The 22,743-nt window shown below is 36.8% G+C and overlaps 1 protein-coding gene across 2 annotated transcripts in view; it reads left to right on the top strand.

The window, feature by feature from the left end:
• Positions 1 to 18,852, top strand: part of LOC129248613 (long-chain fatty acid transport protein 4) — a 93,255-nt gene extending 74,403 nt beyond the window's left edge. For both annotated transcript variants that reach the window (XM_054888235.1, XM_054888234.1), the window contains 3 exons: positions 16,853 to 17,476; positions 17,544 to 17,745; positions 17,819 to 18,852. In XM_054888235.1, coding sequence (XP_054744210.1) covers positions 16,935 to 17,476; positions 17,544 to 17,745; positions 17,819 to 18,760 — 1,686 coding nt within the window. In that variant the 5' untranslated portion in view covers positions 16,853 to 16,934 and the 3' untranslated portion in view covers positions 18,761 to 18,852. The remainder of the gene's footprint in view (positions 1 to 16,852; positions 17,477 to 17,543; positions 17,746 to 17,818) is intronic.
• The last annotated feature ends 3,891 nt before the right edge of the window (positions 18,853 to 22,743 follow it).

Here is a 22,743-nt window from a genome sequence, read left to right as displayed (position 1 = left end):
TAATTCTGTTATTTAATAATATTTGACTTGATTTTATCACTTTGTTTTATTATATTAATATATTTATTTTATTTTATTTTATTGCATTTTTTAGGCGGATTTTTTATACAGCTTTATTGAAATAAATTCTTTTTCATTTAAGTTCTGCATTACGATTTTTATTTTTATTTTGCGTTTTTTTTAATAATTTAATTTAAATATATTTATTTTACTTTATTTTACTTGATTTTATTATTTTTCTTTATTTTTTTTTTATCGAAGTCTTAATGGTTTTATTTAAATAAATTAAATTATTTTTGATTTAACGTTATTTTATTTTGTTCCGTATTATGTTAATTTGTTTATTGTAATAATTTAATTAAAAGTTATTTCTTTTATTTAATGATATTTTGTTTTATTTGACTTGATGTATAGTAATAATTTATTTTATTCTAATTTTTTTTATTTAATTTTTTAATTTTATTTCACTTGATTTTATTACTTCACATTATTTTATATTTTATTTTATTTTCCTTTATTTTTTTGAATGGCTTTATTTAAATAAATTTATTGAATTTAATTATTTTTGATTTAAAGTTATTTTATTTTGTTCCGAATTACAATAAGTTAATTTTTTGTTTCTTTTTTCTAATTGCAAACTTTGTTTTAATAATTTATTTATATTATTTATTGTTTTAATAATCTAAAACTTAACATTAAACTATTTTTAAGCTTTATTTAACTTTGATTATTTAATATTAATTTAACTAACTTGCACATCATTTCATTGAATGGAAGACAGAGAAAGCCTCAGCAGTACTTTAAACGGCACAAGAAAACGGTAGGGTTAACTTTATATAACAGAGTACACTGATTGTACTCAGCAGTGGTAAGATCGATACTTGATAAAAATATTATTGTGAACAGATTGGCTCGTATTCAAAGAACAGCTGTTAGAACCACTCCGACTAAATGTAATTTTATATTACTTGCCAATTGACTTACGTGGTAAGCAACTGCCCAGTCAGCATTGAGGCTTAGGAAACTTGCCCTCTTAAAAACATTCAACAAAGGTCATTCGACTACATAGGTATATTAGAAAAGTATTCACTATTCCAGCTACTACAGATTTTTGTAACAGTGTCAGTGTCTAGCTTCATTTTAATAAACTCTTTACAGCAGTATTTCCTTCTAAAGAGGAGTGGGAGAGAGGTACGGTAGATGATGAAAGTAGAGTCAGTATATTTACCGACGAATCTAAGATTGATGAACGGGTGGGTGGAGGAGGAGTTTACCCTGAAAAGTAAAGCTTCAGTGCATCCTTTCGCTATAGACAGAAGTTATAGTCATAATGGAGGGTTTATTGCTCTTAAAGCAGTGACTCCTAACTACGAAGAAAGTATATATATATACGCGGTTAGTCAAGCAATTCAAAATCTTTAGAGTCAGTAAAAAACTCGTCAAAAACGGCAGTTGAATGCCACAAATTATTATGCGAAGTATCGCAATATTTTAAAATATACCTGATGCGGATGCTAGGCCATAGAAATATAGAAGGTTATTGCAAAGCAGATGAGCTTGCAAGGAAAGGTCCAACACTAAATATTCACCAGTACCGATTCCGTTAGCTACTTACCTAAATTATTAGTAGATCGACACTCTATCATAAGCAAGCAAACTTGGCCAGAATGGAACCACGGCGCCATAAAATCGCTACTGAATTTTAGGAGACAGGATATAGAAATACAATAGGGGTACTATAAGGGCATTGTCTAATTGGAACGCATGCAATTAGACTGGGGTACCACAGAATGGCTTTTGTCGAAGCTGTCAAGATATTGAAGAAGAGGATACCGTAGAATACCGCTTGTGTACATGCATTCCTCTATACAGAAAAGGACTTTCCACGCTTAACAAAGTTCATTAAAGCCAGAGGTTGGTTCAGAGGAGACTCAGGAATGTAAAGGACTAGTTCCAGTGGTATCACAATGGGACTATTCAGGCCTAAGTGGGTCGGATGATAGCCACTCCACCTGACCTATCTAACTTATATTGCTATAATATATTTTATTTTAAACAATTTTTATTTTCTTTTACTTAAAACTATTTTGCTTTTTATTTTATTTAATTATTTATTTATTTTTTATTTTTTATCATACATATACATATATATTTAATTTAAATAAAGTATTTTTGTTTTTTATTTAATATTACTTTATTCTGTTTTGTTTGATTTTATTTTATCTTACCTTTATTATTTTGTAATTAATTTTTGTATTTATTTAATTTTTTATTGTGCTTCAATTCATTTAGCTTTATTTCATTTTATTATATAATATACATTTTTTCAGTTAATTTTTATTTATTTACGCAATACTATTTTACTTTTTATTCTTGTTGACTTTATTTAAATTTATTTTTTCTCTCTATCAAACACATGCACATACATACTTACGTGCATACATATGTAGATACTCGTTGGCTACCAGCCTCAATACACTTAAAATTCCTAATGTCTCTCGTTGCTTTGAATGTTAAATTAAAAGTAAAACTGCTGCTTCAACAAAATAATTACAAAAAAAAGTGTAAACTAAAACAACAATAACAATAAGACCTCACTTTTCTGGCTACCGTTCAACAAACCGGACGCCACCACTGACCTACAGAATATTTTACTGACAAATTTGGAGTTTGAAGAACGTTTTCATTTTCATTTTCGTTTCGTGGCTTTATTTTATATTTTGTCATTTTCGATCTTCGTCGCTGTGCTTTTATTAGGTTTCGTAATCATCGGCACACGTTTTGATAAAGCCAAGCAAATGCTCGATGCATGCTGATACAATACTTTATGTATGTAGGTACACTTACTGTTTCCAGGGGGCCTAGTTAAATGCTCTTTGCACGCTTAATGCGCATTAGGGTGATCAGCGTACGAAAAAATATGTAGATAGTTTTATATTGGTTTGATCGCAAAGGCCAAGGCAGGCTATCTGATGTGGGCGAATCCTAAGGGGTAACACAATGATTCTTTCTTGTTGCCAATAAAATATACAGAAAAAGCAAGTGCAAAGCATTTAGTATTGAAATATTCCGTTTATCACTCGGTAAACAATACTTAGTATGTTACCGTTTTACTGCTACCGAACTTGTAATGTGCAAAATCCTTTGCACTTCCGCACAAACTTTGACAAGAAGCAGATTAAAACATTCATCGTGATTTGCAACTGCCTCTGCTTTTAGAAATATTATCGCCAAGATGCAGGGAAAAATGTAGAGTTCCCAGTCTTAGAATGGACTGCAGCACTAAATTTTCGTTTCATTCATCGATATGTACATTGACACAAAGAGGACCCCCGTCTAACTTTCATCATGTCACTCTTTACGTTAAGGGAACTATAGAGTTCGATAAATTGGTTTCGTCTGCGTATTCCGCATTTTTTGGAAAAAAAAGTAGAGTACAAAATTAGTTTAGTTCAAGAAAGTATAGTTTGGGGAAGAAAAAATTCATTACTTTTGCGTAAAATTGTTGCGGAAATGGTTTAAAACTGTTTTATGGCCGATCTTTTTAGCTCCTGGGCGATGCTACGATTACTAATATGCCGATTAACTGCGATTATTTCTGTTATTTTATCTACAATTTTTTTAACAACAAAAACGCCTGACGAAACCAAAATTGCACGTAATTAGCTGTATCGGCACCATAAACACCATTCACAATTTCAGCGGCCTGGCTTGCATTTTCGCCTTTATCAAAGAAAAACCTGGAAATGTACCGAATTTTCTCATTGGTAACACTACGTAAATTACAACTGAATGGAACAACCAAAAAACAGCAAAAGATTTTTTTTAGTGTGAAATATCACCTGGACAACGAGCATAAACTTTAAATTGTTTGATCGATATTTTACGAGATATCGAGCACTACAGCCATTTATCGAGAAAATAATCAATTCCATTTTTTCCGACCTAATATTTCAGTAGGTCCCTCCATTTGTAGAACAACATCAAGACGAATACCACAAATAGGAGGAGGAGCTCGGCCAAACACCCAAAAAGGGTGTACGCGTCAGTTATATATATACAAGGTGAAGTGCAAAATAAATAAGACTGGCGTCATAAAAATGTTTTTGATGGCACCATCTTTTTAATGAGTTAGTGCGTTGGAAGTTACATCCCTAGCTGACTTCCAGTGGAAGCTTGGTGACATTCGGTTCAGTGAAAGCGAAGTTATTGCTAATATCAAATATCAAATTTTGTTCTAAAATCAGTAAAACATGTCCCGACACATTTGAAAAAAGTTTATGGCGATGATTGTCTATCTCGTGCCAGAGTTCATGAGTGGTTTACTCGTTTCAGAGATGGTTGTAAGGACATAAATGACAATGAACATACAGGCCCGCCCAAAATCAGTAATCATCGAAATTTTTCGAAAATTTTTAAAAAATGAACCGAAATCGTCGATGAAATTCTTGGAATCAGAGTTGAATATCTCTAAAATATCGATTTATCGTATTTTAACTAATCATTTGCACTTACGAAAGCTCTGTGCCCGATTCATTCCGCACAAGTTAACTGAGGACCAAAAATTGCTCAGAATTCAACATTCGCAAGACCTCATTAAAGAGGCGATAAAAGACGAGCCCTTTTTTTACAACATTGTAACTGGTGATGAAACGTGGTGTTTCCAACATGAACCTGAAACGAAGCGTCATAGTGCCGAATGGAAGGCCTCAGACGAGACACCACCCAAAAAATTGGGTTTGGGGAAGTAAAAAATCAAGTCGACAATGCAATTTTCTATCTTGACGTTTTGAAACGTTTATTGAATCGCATTCGTCGAATTCGCCCTGAATACTGCGAAGGAGGAAGCTGGCGCTTGTTGCATGATAATGAACCATCTCATCGATTAACTCTTGTGACTGATTTTTATACTAGAAATCGCATTTTAATCATCAATCTCTCACCATATTCGCATAATATGGCTCTCTGTGACTTCTACCTAGTCAGAAAATTGCATTTGGCCACGAAAGGAACACGTTTTGCGTCCGTAGAGGCCATCCAAGAGGCTTGTACCGATATCCTGACCTTATGATTGATCAATGACCTGAAACACTCTTTCGAAAAGCTTTTAGATCTCGCAAAACAATGTATCGAGACCAGAGGGGACTATTTTGAATAAATAATCTCAAGTTATCAGAACAAAGCTCCTGTCGCTTCTATTTTTGCCCAGTCTTGCTTATTTTGAACTTCACCTTGTATATATATAATATTTTCCTAATTTTAATATTTTCCTCCTAATTTTTAATATTTTTTTTTAATTCTGTCGTGTAAAATTGTATATCTGTTTACTTGACAAATGCCAAAGATGACATAAAAGAAGGTACCGTCCCTGGGAATTATTCACTACTCACACCTAAGCGTCAGTTTTGAAAGACCCTTTATTTTCTGCGTGCTAAGCAAATTCAGCCTTATATTAGTTGGGGCTAATTTATTATTTCTCCTGCAATATATACTACTACTTACATATGCCTGCCCCCGCAGCAAACCACAGGGTATTACATAAAATGCAATTTAAATACAAAATGCTAATTCAATCATTTCCACAGCAACGCACATTCACACCTACCATAAGCACATAGGCGCATGGATAGTTGATCATATAAAAAGGTAATAAATATTGCCATTCAGCTGCACTCGTACTCGCACTCGAGTATGGATAAACGAGTATCAAATAACTCGGTCGACCGCTAGATTGAAATTGTGGTCACAGCATATTTGCAATAAATTTATATGTATATAGGAACAAATATAATATATTTGCATTGACTTATGTATATATAATATTTTTATCAGTGCACATCTATGCAGTGCTACGAATATGCTCATAAGATGGATTTAAGCTCAATCATGTGAAAATTGATCTTAAAATTTCAGTAGACCAGCAAACCACTTTTAAGGTCTCTAATTACCGTGCATTTGTAATTGAATTGAAGTATTGTACGAGTATTGGGAATACTAATTTTATACTTAGATTTTGTTGGTAATTGTACACTTACTTTTCAAGGGAGCTCATTTTACTTCCTTATAATAATACATTGCGCATATTTTCTAGAAAATTCAAATTCAAAAGCGCATATCGACCATTTTTGCATTTGTTTGTTTACTTAGCCGTATTTTAACAATCTCTACAAAGCATTCGTTGCGAAGTTTCAACTCAGCTTCATCAAGGCTGTAGCAAAACAAATGGCTTTAGCAAATTTAATAACTAAGCAGTCAATCTCCAGTATTTGTGCTTACACATGGGCGGATCTACAAAGTGGCAGGGGATATAATAAAACATTTGTGTGTGTGTGTGTAAAAATAAAAAACTATCCTAGAAAGGCACTATAGTCAGAAATAAACCCTCCAAACCAAAACCTCCAAACTTCTAAAAAAAAACACTTCGCTCAAACATCCCCCGAAACCAGTTTCGCGCTCCGCCTGTGTGTAGCCAACCAGCAAGTTTAAGAAAGCATAAAAAATATATATCCAAAAACCAGTTTCGCAAAAACGCAGTTGTTTTTATGACACAGAAACCGCCATACGGACAAAGGTCGGCGCGCGATGTTTGCAATCTCAGTATGAAGCCAAGCGCAAGCAAGTTAAGCATTATAAATTTTGCAGACATAAAAAATGTAAAAAAGATAAAAAATTTCATAAAATTTACTACAATACATTCTAAGATAAATTAAGCTTTGTTACTCTAGAAGAGTTAATTTTTTATATTTTTTCTGTTTTCGTTGCTATTTATTACTTTTACATTTTGTCAAAAAAATACCGGGAATTGTTCAATAAAACGCAAAATAATTGTTTAATCATCAACATTTATTTTGTCGCCTTCAAAATAAGCTCCACTCGAAGCAATACACATATGCCAACGATTAGTCCAGTCAGCGAAACTCCTTTTAAACGCGTTTGAAGAGATCTTCTTCAACTCCTTCAGCGAATTCTCCTTAATGGTCTCTATCGACTCAAAGCGGCGTCCACGGAGGGGCAATTTAGGTTTTAGGGAAAGGAAAAAGTCACAGGGAGCTAAATCTGGTAAATACGGTGGTTGTTCGATGATATTTGACGAGTTTTTGGTCAAAAAAGTGTTCATAATATGAGCCTTGTGGGGTGGTGTGTTATCATGGTGCAAGATCCATGAGTTTTCTTTCCAAAAATTGGGCCTTTCCTACGCACATTCTCTCTTAAACGTCGCATAACTTCCAAGTAATATTCTTTATTTACCGTAGAACCATTTGAAATTAATTCCACGTGCACAACACCATGATAATCAAAGAAAATGACTTTCATTTTTGACCGACTTTGGCGTGGTTTTTCGGGTTTCGGCTCATGTAGATAGCGCCATTCAATCACCAGTTGGCTGACTTGCATGTCAAACTCATATAGCCACGTCTCATCACCTGTTATGATGCGCTGGATAAACGTTGGGTCCGTATTCACTTGCTCAAGCATGTCTTCAGCCACCTTCTTCCGATGAATTTTTTGAAAGAAATTCAACTCTCTTGGAGCGAGTCGGGCAGCCACGCGTCTCATGCCTAGTTGATGGTGTAAAATGTTGCGAATTGATTCGTGAGACACGCTAAGGTCACGAACTATCTCCCTGGAACTTAAATCATGGTTTTCCAGCACCATTTCCGTGACTCTGTCGACGTTTTCATCCGTTGAAGACGTTGATGGGCGACGAGATCGGGGCAAATCTTCCACGACTTCTCGGCCCTTTGCAAAAGCCTTATACCACTCGTAGACCCGTGGTTTTCGAATTTTTCATAAAGCACACTCGCCATAGGTTTTCTGCAACATTTTCAACGATTCGGCACATAAATTCTTTGTTCGATATTTTTATCCATAGTGAAATTCGCAGAGCACACCTGCGGTTGACTGATATAATTAAATGCCAAAACAAGCTAATTGACAGATCACGCGCAAACTCTGCGACACTACAGAGGACAGTTGTACCAAGATTCCAGCAAAAAAAATTTAGAAATATGTGTAATGGCGCTTTTTAAAGTAACAATTCCCGATATTTTTTTGCAGAATGTATGTAATCATCTTTATTCAGAATATTTTTTACGGCGGCCGCCGTGGCCGAATGGGTTGGTGCGTGATTACCATTCGGAATTCACAGAGAGGTCGTTGGTTCGAATCTCGGTGAAAGCAAAATTAATAAAAACATTTTTCTAATAGCGGTCGCCCCTCGGCAGGCAAACCTCCGAGTGTACTTCTGCCATGAAAAAGCTCCTCATAAAAAATATCTGCCGTTCGGAGTCGGCTTGAAACTGTAGGTCCCTCCGTTTGTGGAACAACATCAGAAGTGTACGCGCCAATTATTTATTTATTTATTTTTAAAAAAGTGCTCCTTCGGATACTAGACTTTAGATTAGAGTTTAAGGTAAAGTTCCCCACATGAAAGGAATGGGATTTGAATTTAATAGTCAAAGAGAATACACCTGCACTTTACACTGACGGATCCAAGATGGACTGCGGCGTTGGCGCCTGTGTATATTCGAAAGACCTCGAAACTTCCAAGTCTTTTCGTCTGGGGAATTGGAATAGTATCTTTCCAGCAGAAATAAGGAATAAGCTTGAATAAGGGGATAAGGAAAGCTTGAAGGATAATTAGAAACCATCCACAACAACTTACAACAAGCTGCCATCTTAGTCACGTACAATTAATTCAAAAATCGTCAGACAATGGAAAGAAGAACTTAATGCTTTAGCGCGTACGACAGACACCACTCTCATCTGGGTACCTGGCCATAGGAACATAGAAGGAAATGAGAAAGCTGATGAACTGACAAGACAGAGGCATCCTATAACGAATCTGAAGCGGTAGAAATAGGCAGATGGACTAACACGGATACGTGCAAAATAACTAAAAAGACGTCGCCCAATTTGAACAAATCTAGAACTGAAGAGTTTTTAGGAAAGCCGGCTACTGGCCCTTGGGAGACCATGCCAGGAAGATGTGGTGGCTGTACAACAATAGATGCAGAAGCTGCAGTCAAGCAGAATCAATGGAAGCAGTATTTTACTATCTGTGTGAGTGCCCAAGTCTGACAGCTCTACGCCATAGAAAGCTGGGGGAATTCTCGATGGTTAACTTGAAACAGAAAAGAAAATAGACGGGATACAAGGTAAAGTCTAAAATAAGCAAGACTGAACTAAAATAGAAATGACAGGAGCTTTGTTCTGATATCTTCGAGTTTATTTATTCAAAATAGTCCCCTCTTGCATCGATATACGAGTATTGTTTTGCGCGATTTAAAAGCTTTTCGAAAGAGTGTTTCAGGTTCTAGGCCGGAATGCCCTTTAGGATGTCGGTACAAGCCTTCTGGATGGTGTATACGGACGCAAAACGTTTTCTTTTAATAGCCAAATGCAATTTTCCGAATAGGTAGAAATCACAGAGAGCCATATTATGAGAATACGGTGAGTGATTGATGGTTAAAAAATCAGTCACAAGAGTGGATCGATAAGATGGTGCATTATCATACAATAAGCGCCAGCTTCTTCCTTCGCGGTATTCAGGGCGAATTCGACGAATGCGATACAATAAACGTTTCAAAACGTCAAGATAGAAAATTGAATTGACGATTTAGCCCGTTGGCGAGAACTCCTAATGGACAATTCCCTTGGAATCGTAAAAACAAATGAGCATCGACTTGATTTTTGATTTCTCCAAACGCCATTTTTTGGGTGGTGGCTCATCTAAGGCCTTCCATTCGGCGCTTTGACTTAGTTTCAGTTATCACCAGTTACAATGTTGTAAAGGAAGTTATCGTTTTTTTTTTTTGCCTCTTTAATGAGGTCTTTCGAATGTTGAATTCTGAGCAAATTTTGGTCCTCAGTTAACTTGTGCGGAATGAAGCGGGCACAGAGCTTTCGTAAGTGCAAATGATTAGTTAAAATACGTTAAATCAATGTTTTAGAGATATTCAACTCCAATTCCTTGAATTTCAATGATGATTTCGGTTTGTTTTTTATTAATTTACGATCAATTTCTATGGAGTTTTTGGTGATTACTGATTTTGGGCGGGCCTGTATGTTCATTGTCATTTATGCCCTCACAACCATCTCTGAAACGAGTAAACCACTCATGAACTCTGGCACGAGATAGACAATCATCGCCATAAACTGTTTTCATCAATTCAAATGTTTCGGTAAACGTTTTACCGATTTTAAAACAAAATTTGATATTAGCTCTTGGTTCGAAACTTATTTTTGTACCGATAACACAAACTTACTGACACTTTAGATGCAATAACTTCGCTTCCACTGAACCGAATGTCACCAAGCTTTCACTGGAAGTCAGCTAGTGATGTAACTTCCAACACACAAACTCATTAAAAAGATAGCGCCATCAAAAACATTTTTATGAGGCCAGTCTGTTTATTTTGGACTTCACCTTGTAGGCAGTTTCGGAGTCAAATCAAGATGGTTTGACTTATAAAAAGTAGTGATTCTATAAGTGGTGTATCAAAATGGCATATTTTGTACTGATTGTGTCTGGGCTGTGTCTCTCAGGCAACAACCTTCATGACTACCACCTTTGGATACAAATGCTCCGGCTCTGCAAGTACTCGATGCGATACCAGCTGGTGGTAACAGAGGAAGGCCGCCTCTGCGTTGGAAAGGTCAGGTCAAGAAGGGGTTGGCTTCACTTGGTGTATCCAACTGGCCTGTTGGCACGAGAGAGAAACGACTAGCGCGCTTTGTTAAATCGGTTTTGGCGAAAGTCGCTTAGGTGGTTAACGCGCCAATCAAAAGAAGAATTAAAGATTATGTAACACCAGACTTTTTCCGTCCACTTAAAGAACTTTGGTCTTGCCGTAAGAGCTTAGTAGCTTATAAATCAATAGAAATTCTCGAGAGCAAGAGTCTGAGTGCTTGAGATGACAAGGAACATTTCAATAAAAAACATGCTTATTTTGCATTTTTATTGGAATTAGCATTTAAAATTGAATACAGTAGCAATTAAGTGGAATGAAACCCCATCTAATATATGTACATATGTATGTATATAAAGAAATATTTTTCAAAATCAAATTGCCCGCAAGGTTTAATTGAAAAGTAACCTTTCAATTTGATTGCAGTTGTATTTTTTCCCCTATTATTTAATGTGTGTACTCTATTTCTCTAATACAAATGCATTTTTAGTTTAAACTTATACGTAGCTCTATCGCTTTGCTCGCAAGTGTAGTAGTCTTCTAAAAGTCTCTCCCATTAAATTTATTAATGAGCGCACTTTTTAAAACATTCACTTTTACGCGGGGCAGTCATTGACCTACTATATATCACAGACGAGTGTAATTAATGTAGTTATGTGCAGATATGTATATACTTAGATATACTCGTCTATACACATGCGGTACAATTCGTACGCTGGATGTAATCAGAAAGCGTTGCATATGAGCCACTTGTAAATGCATTCGCGTGTGTGTATAAGTATGTGCGTAAGTATGCATGTTGTGCGTCGTCGATAGTCGTAGCCTAGCATACTTGCGCGTGGCATATTGGGGGAGAATACTGAGTTCTATTACTAATGTGACATTGACAAACTGCTTTGAAAAGTGGCATAAAACTGTTAGTCGGTGAATGTAAGACAAAACTGAACAGTGTTGCAAAACACAACAAAGTTAGCCTGGACATTGTGGTATTACAGGGAACGAGTTAGCTGAGAAACTGGCTAATGAAGGCTCTGCAAGTATGCCACTAGGCCCTGAATCCTTTCTAGGGGTCAATTCTGCATCGTTTCAAGTAAGGATTGACGACTTTATGAGGTCTACCCATAGAGGACGTTGGTCTGGGTTGAACTCGTGCAGAGTAGCCCAATGCTTTGTGAAAGAACTAAACAGGAAAATAGCGACCTTTCCCTTAAAACTTAGCAGAAAGGACCTGGGAGTACTGGTGGGTGTAATCACAGGGCATATGGCTGCTATGAGGGGCTGCCCGATATACTTATCCTGTCTTGAGGATGGCGACACTGCAGAGCATTTTCTCTGACTCATCAATGAGTCCAAGAGATTTGTGGAAGAGTGTCTTCAAACTAATTTTTCTGTCTTACCACCCACATTTTAACTTTCCTATCTCTCTATTCTTTCTACTGAAATCTATACGGGTGTAGTACAATGATCTCCTGACTGAGTGCTTGGACTTGTACAACCCCCCACAAATCTAATCTAATCAATATGCTAATCAATTATATATTTGCCGTGGTTGTGTACAACCTCTTCCCACCTCTCGTCCAATTTGTTGATGCCATTTCGCCACAAATCGCCTGGTCTGGTGTCAAAGAAATTGTTGCGCCAGTTTTTAAGGGCCTCTTTATTAGCCCTTCATATGGGTTGACAGGGAGCGGAAAATATAATAATCGGTCGGTGTAAGGTCCAGAGAATACGCCGAATGCTGAAGGACCTCTCATTCGAGCTCTTGGTGTGCGGCTTTGATGACATGTGCAATATGGAGTCTGGCGCTGTAGTGAAGGAGTATGGTTTGACCATGTCGATCAGGTATTTTCAGTCGAATATCCTCATTCATGTGGTGTAGAGCTCCTTGTTGACCGTGACATTCTTTTCGAGCATTTCCCAGTGCACCATGTCATCCCAGTCCCACCAAACACATATCAACTTAACTCCTTTGGATGAAGATCCGACTTGACTCTCGAGTTGGGCGTATCTTCAAGAGCCACCCCCTCCTTTCTTTGCTTTATATTGACGTATAGACACCATTTCTCATCTCCCGTGACGATTCGGTAAAAAAAGCGCTGTTGCTCGATGGCGGGCGAGATACTGAGAAGCAATTTGAAGGCTACTTTTTATGTTTTTTTCGGTGAATCCTATTGAATGAAGGTGATTGAGAATCGTTTTATGATCGCAGTTCATTTTTTTCGCCAATTCACGACTGGTTTGTCGACCGTTCTTCATCGAATTCAGAAGGCCTTTCACTGTGGGACGTGCCATCGACGTCGAAGTTTCCATTTTTGAACTTTGCAAACCATTTCCGTCCTGTAGATTCGCCTACGACACCTTCTTCATAGACGTCGCAAATGTCCCGGGCTGCTTCAGTAGCTTTTTGACCTCGATGAAAAGTAAAGAAAAGCAGGTGTCGAAAATGTTGATTTTTGCCTCTTGGGTATTCTGCATTTCTAAGACTCAAAACTAATAAAAAATTAAATAACTCAAAAATACAATTAACACAGTTTTCTAGAGCGGAAAGAGTTCTATCGAATGAATAAATATAATATGAGAAGCTAATTACATATGACCCAACCCAATAAAATAAAATGAAATATCTACAATAGCATAATATGAAAAAAAATTAAATAAATTAAACAAAATACATTAAAATAAAATAAAACCAAATATAAGGTGACGCAAAATTAATCGCCTAATCGGAAAATTAATAATTTTTGCAAATGGCGTCAACTGCCCAATTATTTCTCAGGAGAGCACAGAAATGATGAAGTTCCATTTCTGCATGTGCTATTTCGAAAACCCTTTGGCCCTACTACAATATGCGGATGATTTAGAAAGTCCAAGTCGATTCCACGCCATTCAACTTCCAAACTCGTAGCTGTGTTTTCCGGTCATTGGACGATCGGCGCATACGCGGAAAAGTTAGATTACCATTTAAACTCCATTGCAGAAGCTTAGGGGATCTTTCAGGGAACGAGACTGTTGACTGAGATTACCCTGTAAATGTCCGGGTTTGGCAGCTAGACGATTAAGGTCACTGGGTGCTCCTGAGCAGTGCGCCAAGCAAAATCCCATCAATATTCTCCATTACATCAACTGCTCTTACCGGCTGTAGATATCTGCCTGTTTTAGGTCTTATAATGGTATCAAAACGGCGCTTTAGTGTCACGTAGGGAGTGCCAGAGAAGTATTTTCATTTCACCTACTTATCTACCTATGTATGTATAAAATTGGATTTCACGTCGCTAACTCCGATGACTTCACAGTTGAGCTGCTGTTTCGTCAGACCAATTTTCCAAAACCTTGTTGACGGTTTTTTGCTCTACTGGGCGGGCGGCTGGTAACATGATTGTTATTATTTAAGAGGATTTAGCACAACCAGGTGAAAGATCTACTGTATCTCGTTCTGGATTCAGTGTATTTCGCTGAGCCCAACTTTCTCAATAAATTTATTTTGTCCTATTTTATTGATTTTTTTCTTCTCGCTTGGGAAAATATTTTTTCCCAGGTATTTGTACCCAACTTTCGTGAAGTAGCAGCGTGACGTTTACAGTGACCTCGTTTTCGGTAATTGTTGCTGTTATCTTTGCCGATTCTTCAACTGGCATTTTGGTGCCAGTATTGACGCCGTTGTTGTTGTAGCAGCATAAACATTCCCCATACATGTACGGGAAATGTTGCTGAAAAGAGAGTCTTTGGTCGGATATAGAACCGGGTGGTTCCGGTAACATAGAACCCACTGTCGTGGGAACGGTATTTAACACGTCTTGATTGCTGCCTGTTTCTATAGCTGACCCTTCCGCATGTTCTCCGGGTGGTTTCAGTCACATCTTCTCTGTCCGTTGTGTAAGTGGACAGGAGTCGTAACGAAAATGTAGCATATCCTACAGTTGCTCTCCTTGATTAATTGACTAGTCGATGTCAACTATTAATAGTTTTCCAGTTTTCAGCTCCTTGCTGCTGATTACACTCCACAGGTGTGTACACAGACATATGTTCCGAGTGATGATAAAGTTCAGAATCTTCTTTGTCTGAACGCTGCGGGTAGTTATGCAGTCATTAGGTGTACACCCGGTATATTGCCCCCGCCACATGTGCCTAAATTTGGACATTACCAGCCATTCAGTTTTGGCGTCGTTTCACGCAACCAGTTGGCAGCTTCCTCTTTTGCAATATCGACTAGCTTGGCAGAAAATGTATACCTTAGAATTTAAATTCGGATTTGCAACACCTCTACGAGGAGTTCCTCAACCCACCACTGCTCCTCCCGTGAGAATATTTGTGTTGGGAAAAGATTTGAGTAGAACAGCTAGTCTTAAACCCTTGACGATGGTAGTACACCTAACACCAGGTTTCGTGGAATTTAAACTGGTTTTCTGCGCAGCTACTGGTGAAGAATTCATTGCTCTCGAGTTTTTAAGTACTTTACGCTTGCTGGCAGGTCGTGTCAAGCTTTTTTTTTTTGGCGCAGTTGCCTTCAGCTGGGTTGATTTCAGCAGTGCGGCGTTTCCTCGCCTCTGAGCACTCACTTTGAATTTGCAAAATCCCCCAGCTTTGCATAAAGCCTTAAGTGATTTCGTGCAATCTATCGAGCAAGAAACGACCGCTGATAAAAACACACCCTGTGCAAGATGTGTTTTCTCAAAATATAGCAATTCAATCAGTTTTGTTTATTCGACTGTACTCAATATTTACCTCAGTGGCAATAATCTTATCATGGGAACATTACAAGTGCTTTTGTGTATTTGCTTAGGCGGGCATGCAAGAAGTCCACTTGGGTCAATGCAGTTTAAAGTTCAATGATCAGACCACATTTAAGAAGCATTAATTTCGAACTAAGCAATCAAACCAAAACAAAGAAGACATCATCTACATAAAAATTTATGGTTATGGAATGCGTGTTTTCAGATCGCCTAATGCAATCAATCAATTTACTGAGTGATTAGCTGGTTTAAGATTATTTTTTGTTTTTACTGAAGGAAATGCTTATCGGCGAAGATTAAGTGCACTACACATTTTAAGACCACATGGTGCGGAATGTTTACGAATCTTATGTTTTTTTATATTTGTTCATGCTACCGTATTTAGTTATATCTCGCAACACACTTGAAAAAAAAAATTAAAAAAGAAAATAAAAAAAAAAAATAAAAAAATAAAACTAATAGCAATCTAAAAATAAATATTCATACTTACCCACCACGTACACCGCACATAAAACATTTCAGTTATGCATTTACAGTCTGTGTCACAAAAAAGGAACCGCGAATATTCATAAAGTATAAAAGATATACTTATATTTAAAATTTCTTTTACATGAAAGTATATATGAGTGGCAATTACTCAATAAACCTTGTAGTCTCCATTGTTGTCGAGTATGGCCTGGCATCTTCTCGGCATGCTGTGAACCAGCTTTTTTGCGTAGCTCGTCGACGAAGAGTATCAGATTTTGCGAACTTGACGCACGATTTGCCTAAATCGTGGACTGGCTTTCCGGCAAGATGCGTTTTCATAATTCCCCACACATTTTGAATGAGTTTGGCGTCTGGGGACTGCGAAGGCCAGTCCATTACTGTGACTTCTTGTTTCCAGGCCTTACAAAGTCGACTTTGGTGTTTTGGGTCATTATCACACAATCATTCTTTCTTCCTGAATACATATTTTTCACCGACTTCAAAAGTCAGCGATTGTAAATTTCGAACATTTTTTCGGCGTTCAAATTTGGGATGAAGAGTTCCAAGCATCAGAAACCACGCTCGGAGAAGCAACCGCAAACATTCACTTTCACCGGGTGTTTAACAGTGCGCTGTATGATTTTGGTATGGCTCGTGGATTCAGCTTGCTTAAGTGGAACTCAAGCCCAGAAAGTTGCTTCATCCGAGAACACAACCGTACTCCAATCTCGTTCCATGTTTTCAGTAGCTCAAGCCTTGCGTTTCTGAATGTGTTTTTCCGAGAGCAGTTGGTTTGATAATGTGGGAAGGTAGGATATGTAGAGTAGGGAGTATTACAAAAAGCAGACCGAAATATATCTTGAAGTTACAAGAAAAAAAACAGTTCTTCTCTTCTGACATAGACTGTAAATTAATTTCAAAATTTCACTTAACTCAATCACTCCTCCTCTTCTCCATTTTCAGCGCCCTCTGGGCCTACCTCAAACTCTTACGCCTTACCAAGAAATATGAACGTGAGAATCTCACCATTGCGGACATCTTCCAGATGCAGGTCAAACAGAATCCAAATAAGAATGCAATCATCAGCGACACACAGAAGTGGACTTTCCGCCAGTTGGATGAGTTTTCCAACCGGGTAGCGAATCTATTTCATGCACAAGGCTTCCGCAAAGGCGATGTTGTCGGCTTATTGTTAGAGAATCGTGCCGAATTTGTTGGTATTTGGTTGGGTCTGTCGAAAATTGGCGTAATCACACCACTAATCAATACCAACCAACGTGGTCCATCACTCTTGCATAGCATCAACGTAGCGCATTGCAAGTCATTGATTTTCGGTGAAGGTTTTACCGCCGCCATGGAGGAAGTATGCAAAGATATGCCATCCCATGTGACACTCTATCAATTTAACGAGGAAGCCAATAAGAAAGTGATCGAATCCGCGAAGGATATGACTACTTTGCTGGAGACAGCTGAAAAGCGCAAGGTAGCTGCAACATCGGAGCGTGCCAACCATCATGACCGTCTCGTATACATTTACACGTCGGGTACGACAGGTTTGCCCAAGGCGGCAGTGATCTCCCACGCGCGGTATGCTTAATGAGTGTACAGCTTACTTTTTCTACCTACTTAATTTATTAGATTCACTACTTTTCAGCTACCTCTTCATTGCGGCTGGCATTAACTACACAATGGGCTTCCGTCAAGAGGACGTATTTTATACACCTCTGCCACTCTACCATACAGCCGGTGGTATCATGAGCATGGGTCAGTCGCTTTTGTTTGGCTCCACCGTTGCTATACGCAAGAAGTTCTCGGCCTCAGGATATTTTGCTGACTGCGTCAAATTCGAAGCCACTGTAAGTGCTGACTTATCCAACCATTTATTTTTGCACGCTACACAATTTCTTTGCTTCCATCCACCCTTTACAGGTCGGTCAGTACATCGGTGAGATGGCGCGCTATATACTTGCTACTCCACCATCGCCGAACGATCGCGCACATCAGGTGCGCCTCATTTTCGGCAATGGTTTGCGTCCACAAATTTGGCCTCAATTCGTCGAACGTTTCAATATTCCCAAGGTGGGTGAATTCTATGGCGCTACTGAAGGCAATGCAAATATTATGAATAACGACAGCACTGTTGGTGCGATTGGCTTTGTCTCACGTATCCTACCACAAGTATATCCTATATCGATCTTACGCGCCGATTCCGATACTGGTGAACCCATACGCGGTCCCGACGGGCTGTGCCAACTGTGTAAACCTAACGAACCTGGCGTTTTTATCGGCAAAATTGTTAAGGGCAACTCGGCACGCGAATTCCTCGGCTATGTGGACGAAAAGGCATCGGCGAAGAAAATAGTTTGTGATGTTTTCCGCAAAGGTGACATGGCTTTCCTCTCAGGCGATCTATTGGTTGCCGATGAGCGTGGTTACTTGTTCTTTAAGGATCGCACGGGTGATACATTCCGTTGGAAGGGAGAGAATGTGTCGACCAGCGAGGTGGAGGCTCAGGTTAGCAATGTCGCAGGCTATAAGGATACTGTTGTCTATGGTGTGTCCATACCACACACGGAAGGGCGTGCCGGCATGGCTGCTATTTACGATCCCAATCATGATGTGGATTTGGAATTATTCGCTGACAAGTTGGCGAAGGTATTGCCTGCCTATGCGCGACCTCAATTTCTGCGCTTCCTAACCAAAATCGATATGACCGGTACGTTTAAGTTGCGCAAAGTTGATTTGCAGAAGGAAGGCTTCGATCCAAACAAGATAAAGGATACGATTTACTATCAAACGCCTAAAGGACGCTATGAAGTGCTCACACCTGAGATATTTGAAAAAATCAACCGTCATGAAGTTCGATTTTAAGCAGCCAATGGACTGAAAACTGGGTGTGGAAGCACCGTTTTGCGTCGCCTATGTCATGAGGTTATGTTTGCCTGTTTTTTAGGATCTAAGTATTTTTCATAGGTGGGCACACTGCATTATAAACTTATTGCATTACAAATAGCAGTAATCAGTAAAATTTTACTGATAATGAAGTTTAATTTGCATTACCAGTAAACTTTTACTGATTACTGAAAAAAATTGCAGTAAAAATATTTTTTTACTGATTACTGAAAAAATTTACAGTAAAAATATTTTTTTACTGATTACTGAAAAAAATTGCAGTAAAAATATTTTTTTACTGATTACTGAAAAAACATTTGAGTAAAAATATTTTTTTACTGATTACTGAAAAAATTGCAGTAAAAATATTTTTTTACTGATTACTGAAAAAAATTGCAGTAAAAATATTTTTTTACTGATTACTGAAAAAAAATTGCAGTAAAATTACTAATATAATTTGATTTGCATTATCAGTATAATATTTACTGTTTATGGGAAGTAAAAATGTAATACACTCTCATCACGAAATTCAATCATTTATGTACTCAATAATTCTTTCTTTCTTTTTTTTTTTGGTTTCTCTTATTTTCTTTCTTTCCAAAGGTAAAAAATCCTTCAATTTAATTGAAATTTTTTATATTTACATATTTTCTTACTGAACAGATGCACACAACTTTGGCTAATAGCAAATCAAATTATATTAACAGTATTTTTACTGCAATTTTTTTCAGTAATCAGTAAAAAAATATTTTTACTGAAATTTTTTTTCAGTAATCAGTAAAAAAATATTTTTACTGCAATTTTTTTCAGTAATCAGTAAAAAAATATTTTTACTGCAATTTTTTCAGTAATCAGTAAAAAAATATTTTTACTGAAATGTTTTTTCAGTAATCAGTAAAAAAATATTTTTACTGCAATTTTTTTCAGTAATCAGTAAAAAAATATTTTTACTGTAAATTTTTTCAGTAATCAGTAAAAAAATATTTTTACTGCAAATTTTTTCCAGTAATCAGTAAACGTTTAATGGTAATGAAAATTAAATTGCAATATCAGTAAAATATTATATTTACTTCATTTTTACTGTTACTGCAAAGTGCCCACCTATGGTATTTTTCTATAAAAACAAAACTTGTTACGTTAGTTTAGTACACGCTTTGTTTAGGCGAAGCTTGCTAACTAAAGAAGATATGATACAATAATATATTTGAAATATATTTTTGTGTGTATGTAGAAATTGTTATCTTGCGCTTAGTTTTAGTTGGTAGAATTATATCGTTTTAGTGTAACTTCTGTAAATAAAATTTTTTGCTCAAGTTTCGAAAATTTTAATAATTCTTTGTATAAGAAATAAAAAAAAAGAAATTATATTCATATAATATATATAACTTAAGTTGACTGAGGCTTAAGTATTTCGATCTAGCTGAATTCATTTAAAATATAAGGCGGTTGAGGTTTACGTACCTAATACTGTTAAAGACTATTCATACCTATTTTTATGCACAAATACGATTGGAAAAATAAAATGATGTGAAGTTTAATTCGTATTTGAGTTTTCTTTAGCTTAAGCAAAATGGTTCGATAGCTTTTACTGTCCTGATATGGCTTTTCCATTGCTGCTAATATTTAGATTACCTATAATTGATTCACTTATAACTAGATTATCTACTTTTTCGAATTTAACTCCCAATCCATAATTAAATAGTGAGATTACCCAAGCAAGTTGCCTCTCCCGAAATCCGATATTATCAAATAATCTTAGAATCACAACCTCTATTGGGGGTTTGGCCGAGTTCCACCTCATATTTGTGGCTTGCGCTTTGATGTTGCTCCACAAATGGAAGGACCTACAGTTTCAAGCCGACTCCAAACGGCAGATATTTTATATGAGAAGGTTTTTCATGGGAGGTTTGCTATTGCCTGCCGAGAGGCGACCGCTATTAGAAACAACTATAGGGTGGGTCATGTAAAATTTGCTTTTTGAATCGGCTATAAAAAAAAACTAATACATAAATATTTTTGCAAACTTTTTTTTATATTTTGAAGATTGAAATATTGGCCCCTATTATGAGCAACATTCGATCTTCGACTGTAGTCGAAAGTGCTGATCGAACGAATTTTCATTTGGTATTATGGTGCTCATTCGTTGAAGAATAGAACTATTGTGAATTTCGATCGCTCGACGCATTTACAATAGATAATTATTTCTCAGCTGATACAGCAAATCAATATAAAAGAAAAACCGATTATGTTGAAATTCCTTGCTAACATTATTTTTAAAAGTTAAAAAAAGTATTTTTTTGTGAAAATGAGTACAACGGAGTTGTGGTTCGACGATTCATCGGACGATGAAAGATTAGTGGAAGTAGCTAGAAGTAGAAAACAATTGAGGGACGCATCCAACCCCCTAGAAATGGCTTCCACTGAGTAAATTTAGAATTTTCAAAATGTGTTGACGTACTTAATATTACAGAAATTTCCTTACAGATTTTTAAAGAACTTTAGATTATCTAAAGAGGCGTTGGTGAACCTACTGTCCAGTACAGAAAACCAGTTGCAGCAGTGCACCCGAGCCAAATTGATTCCAAATATTTTAAAGCTAGCCACAGTTCTGCGATTTTGTGCTCAGGGATCGTACCAATTGAGTATTAGTAATCAAGGTATGCTAGGACTTGCTCAGCCCACTGTGTACGATGATGCTGAAGATATTGAAGTGGGCCAAATAACGGAGAAGTAGAAAACATAACAAATGAAATTTCGAGAATATTATAGAAAAATCTAAAAAGTATTATATAGAAACCTTTACGCCACAGTTTCTGTTTTATTTTTGTTATAAATTTTCTTTATTCAATTATTCGTCATTCGAAAAAATATGTATTTCAGTTCTTCTACGAATTCAGCCCATACCTAACAAGGGAAAATAAAAATGTATTTCTATAAACATCACAAAAAAAAAACCATTATTAAGCTTAATCCATTTTGCTGCCGTTCTCACTGCTGGTCCCAAGCAATTCAGCTCCGTTGTAAATTCCTCCCATTTTTTTGCTGCTTGAAATTTGGTGCAAATCCCTTTTGCGAATTGTGGATTCGCCTTTCTAATTGTTGTTTGGTACTCACGACTTTCGACCTGCATAAAATTAACAAAATTAGTATATATTTATTATATGGTTACTATAAAACCATAAATAATCGCAAACAACTTACACTTTAACAAGTTTTCCCACAATACGCTACACAATCGAAAGCAAAATTGCATTCGACTCTAAATTCGGTAAACAACGAAAATTTCGATAGGGTTGCACCGCTCATAATACCAAATTGACATTCGATTTTCGATCTTCGACAACCAGCGAATATCGAAGATCGAATGCAACTCATAATAGGGGCCATTGTCATTTATGAATGAAAAATAATATCGAATGACTGTCACGACTGGCTTTACAGTAGGTTATTCGATCAACCCAATTTTTAAGCACATTTTCGATTATTTGGGCTCCAATTTCATGAATGGCAACTTCGATTTCGTGTTTTAAAGCATCAATCGTCTCTGGATGGTTCGTATAGCATTTGTCCTTAACGGCTTCTCACAAAAAATAGTCCAACGGGCTTAAATCATAGCGGCCAATTGATATCGGAATTCAAAAACGGTAGTCAAAGTTCGAGTGTAACTTTGGCAGTGTGACAAGTTGCATCGTCCTGTTGAAACCAAATTTGGTCCATGTCATCCTCTTCAATTTTTGGAAACAAAAACTCGTTGATCATGTCACGGTAACGCTCGCCATTTACTGTAACCGCGGAAGAAGAAGAAGACTCACCACTTTGGAAATAGGTTTTCAATATTTCCCAATTTTGTTCAAGCGTATAGCGTCCCATTTCGTGAATGTCAAACCTTTAAGTAAATTATGAACACATTTGACATGTCATTTGTGTTACCATTCTCAAAAAACTGTATTACTTCAGTTTGG

This window comes from Anastrepha obliqua, chromosome 5 (assembly GCF_027943255.1).
Source record: "Anastrepha obliqua isolate idAnaObli1 chromosome 5, idAnaObli1_1.0, whole genome shotgun sequence".
NCBI lineage: Eukaryota > Metazoa > Arthropoda > Insecta > Diptera > Tephritidae > Anastrepha > Anastrepha obliqua.
Note: the sequence above shows the minus strand (reverse complement) of the source record. Positions and strands in the feature narration are given on the sequence as shown.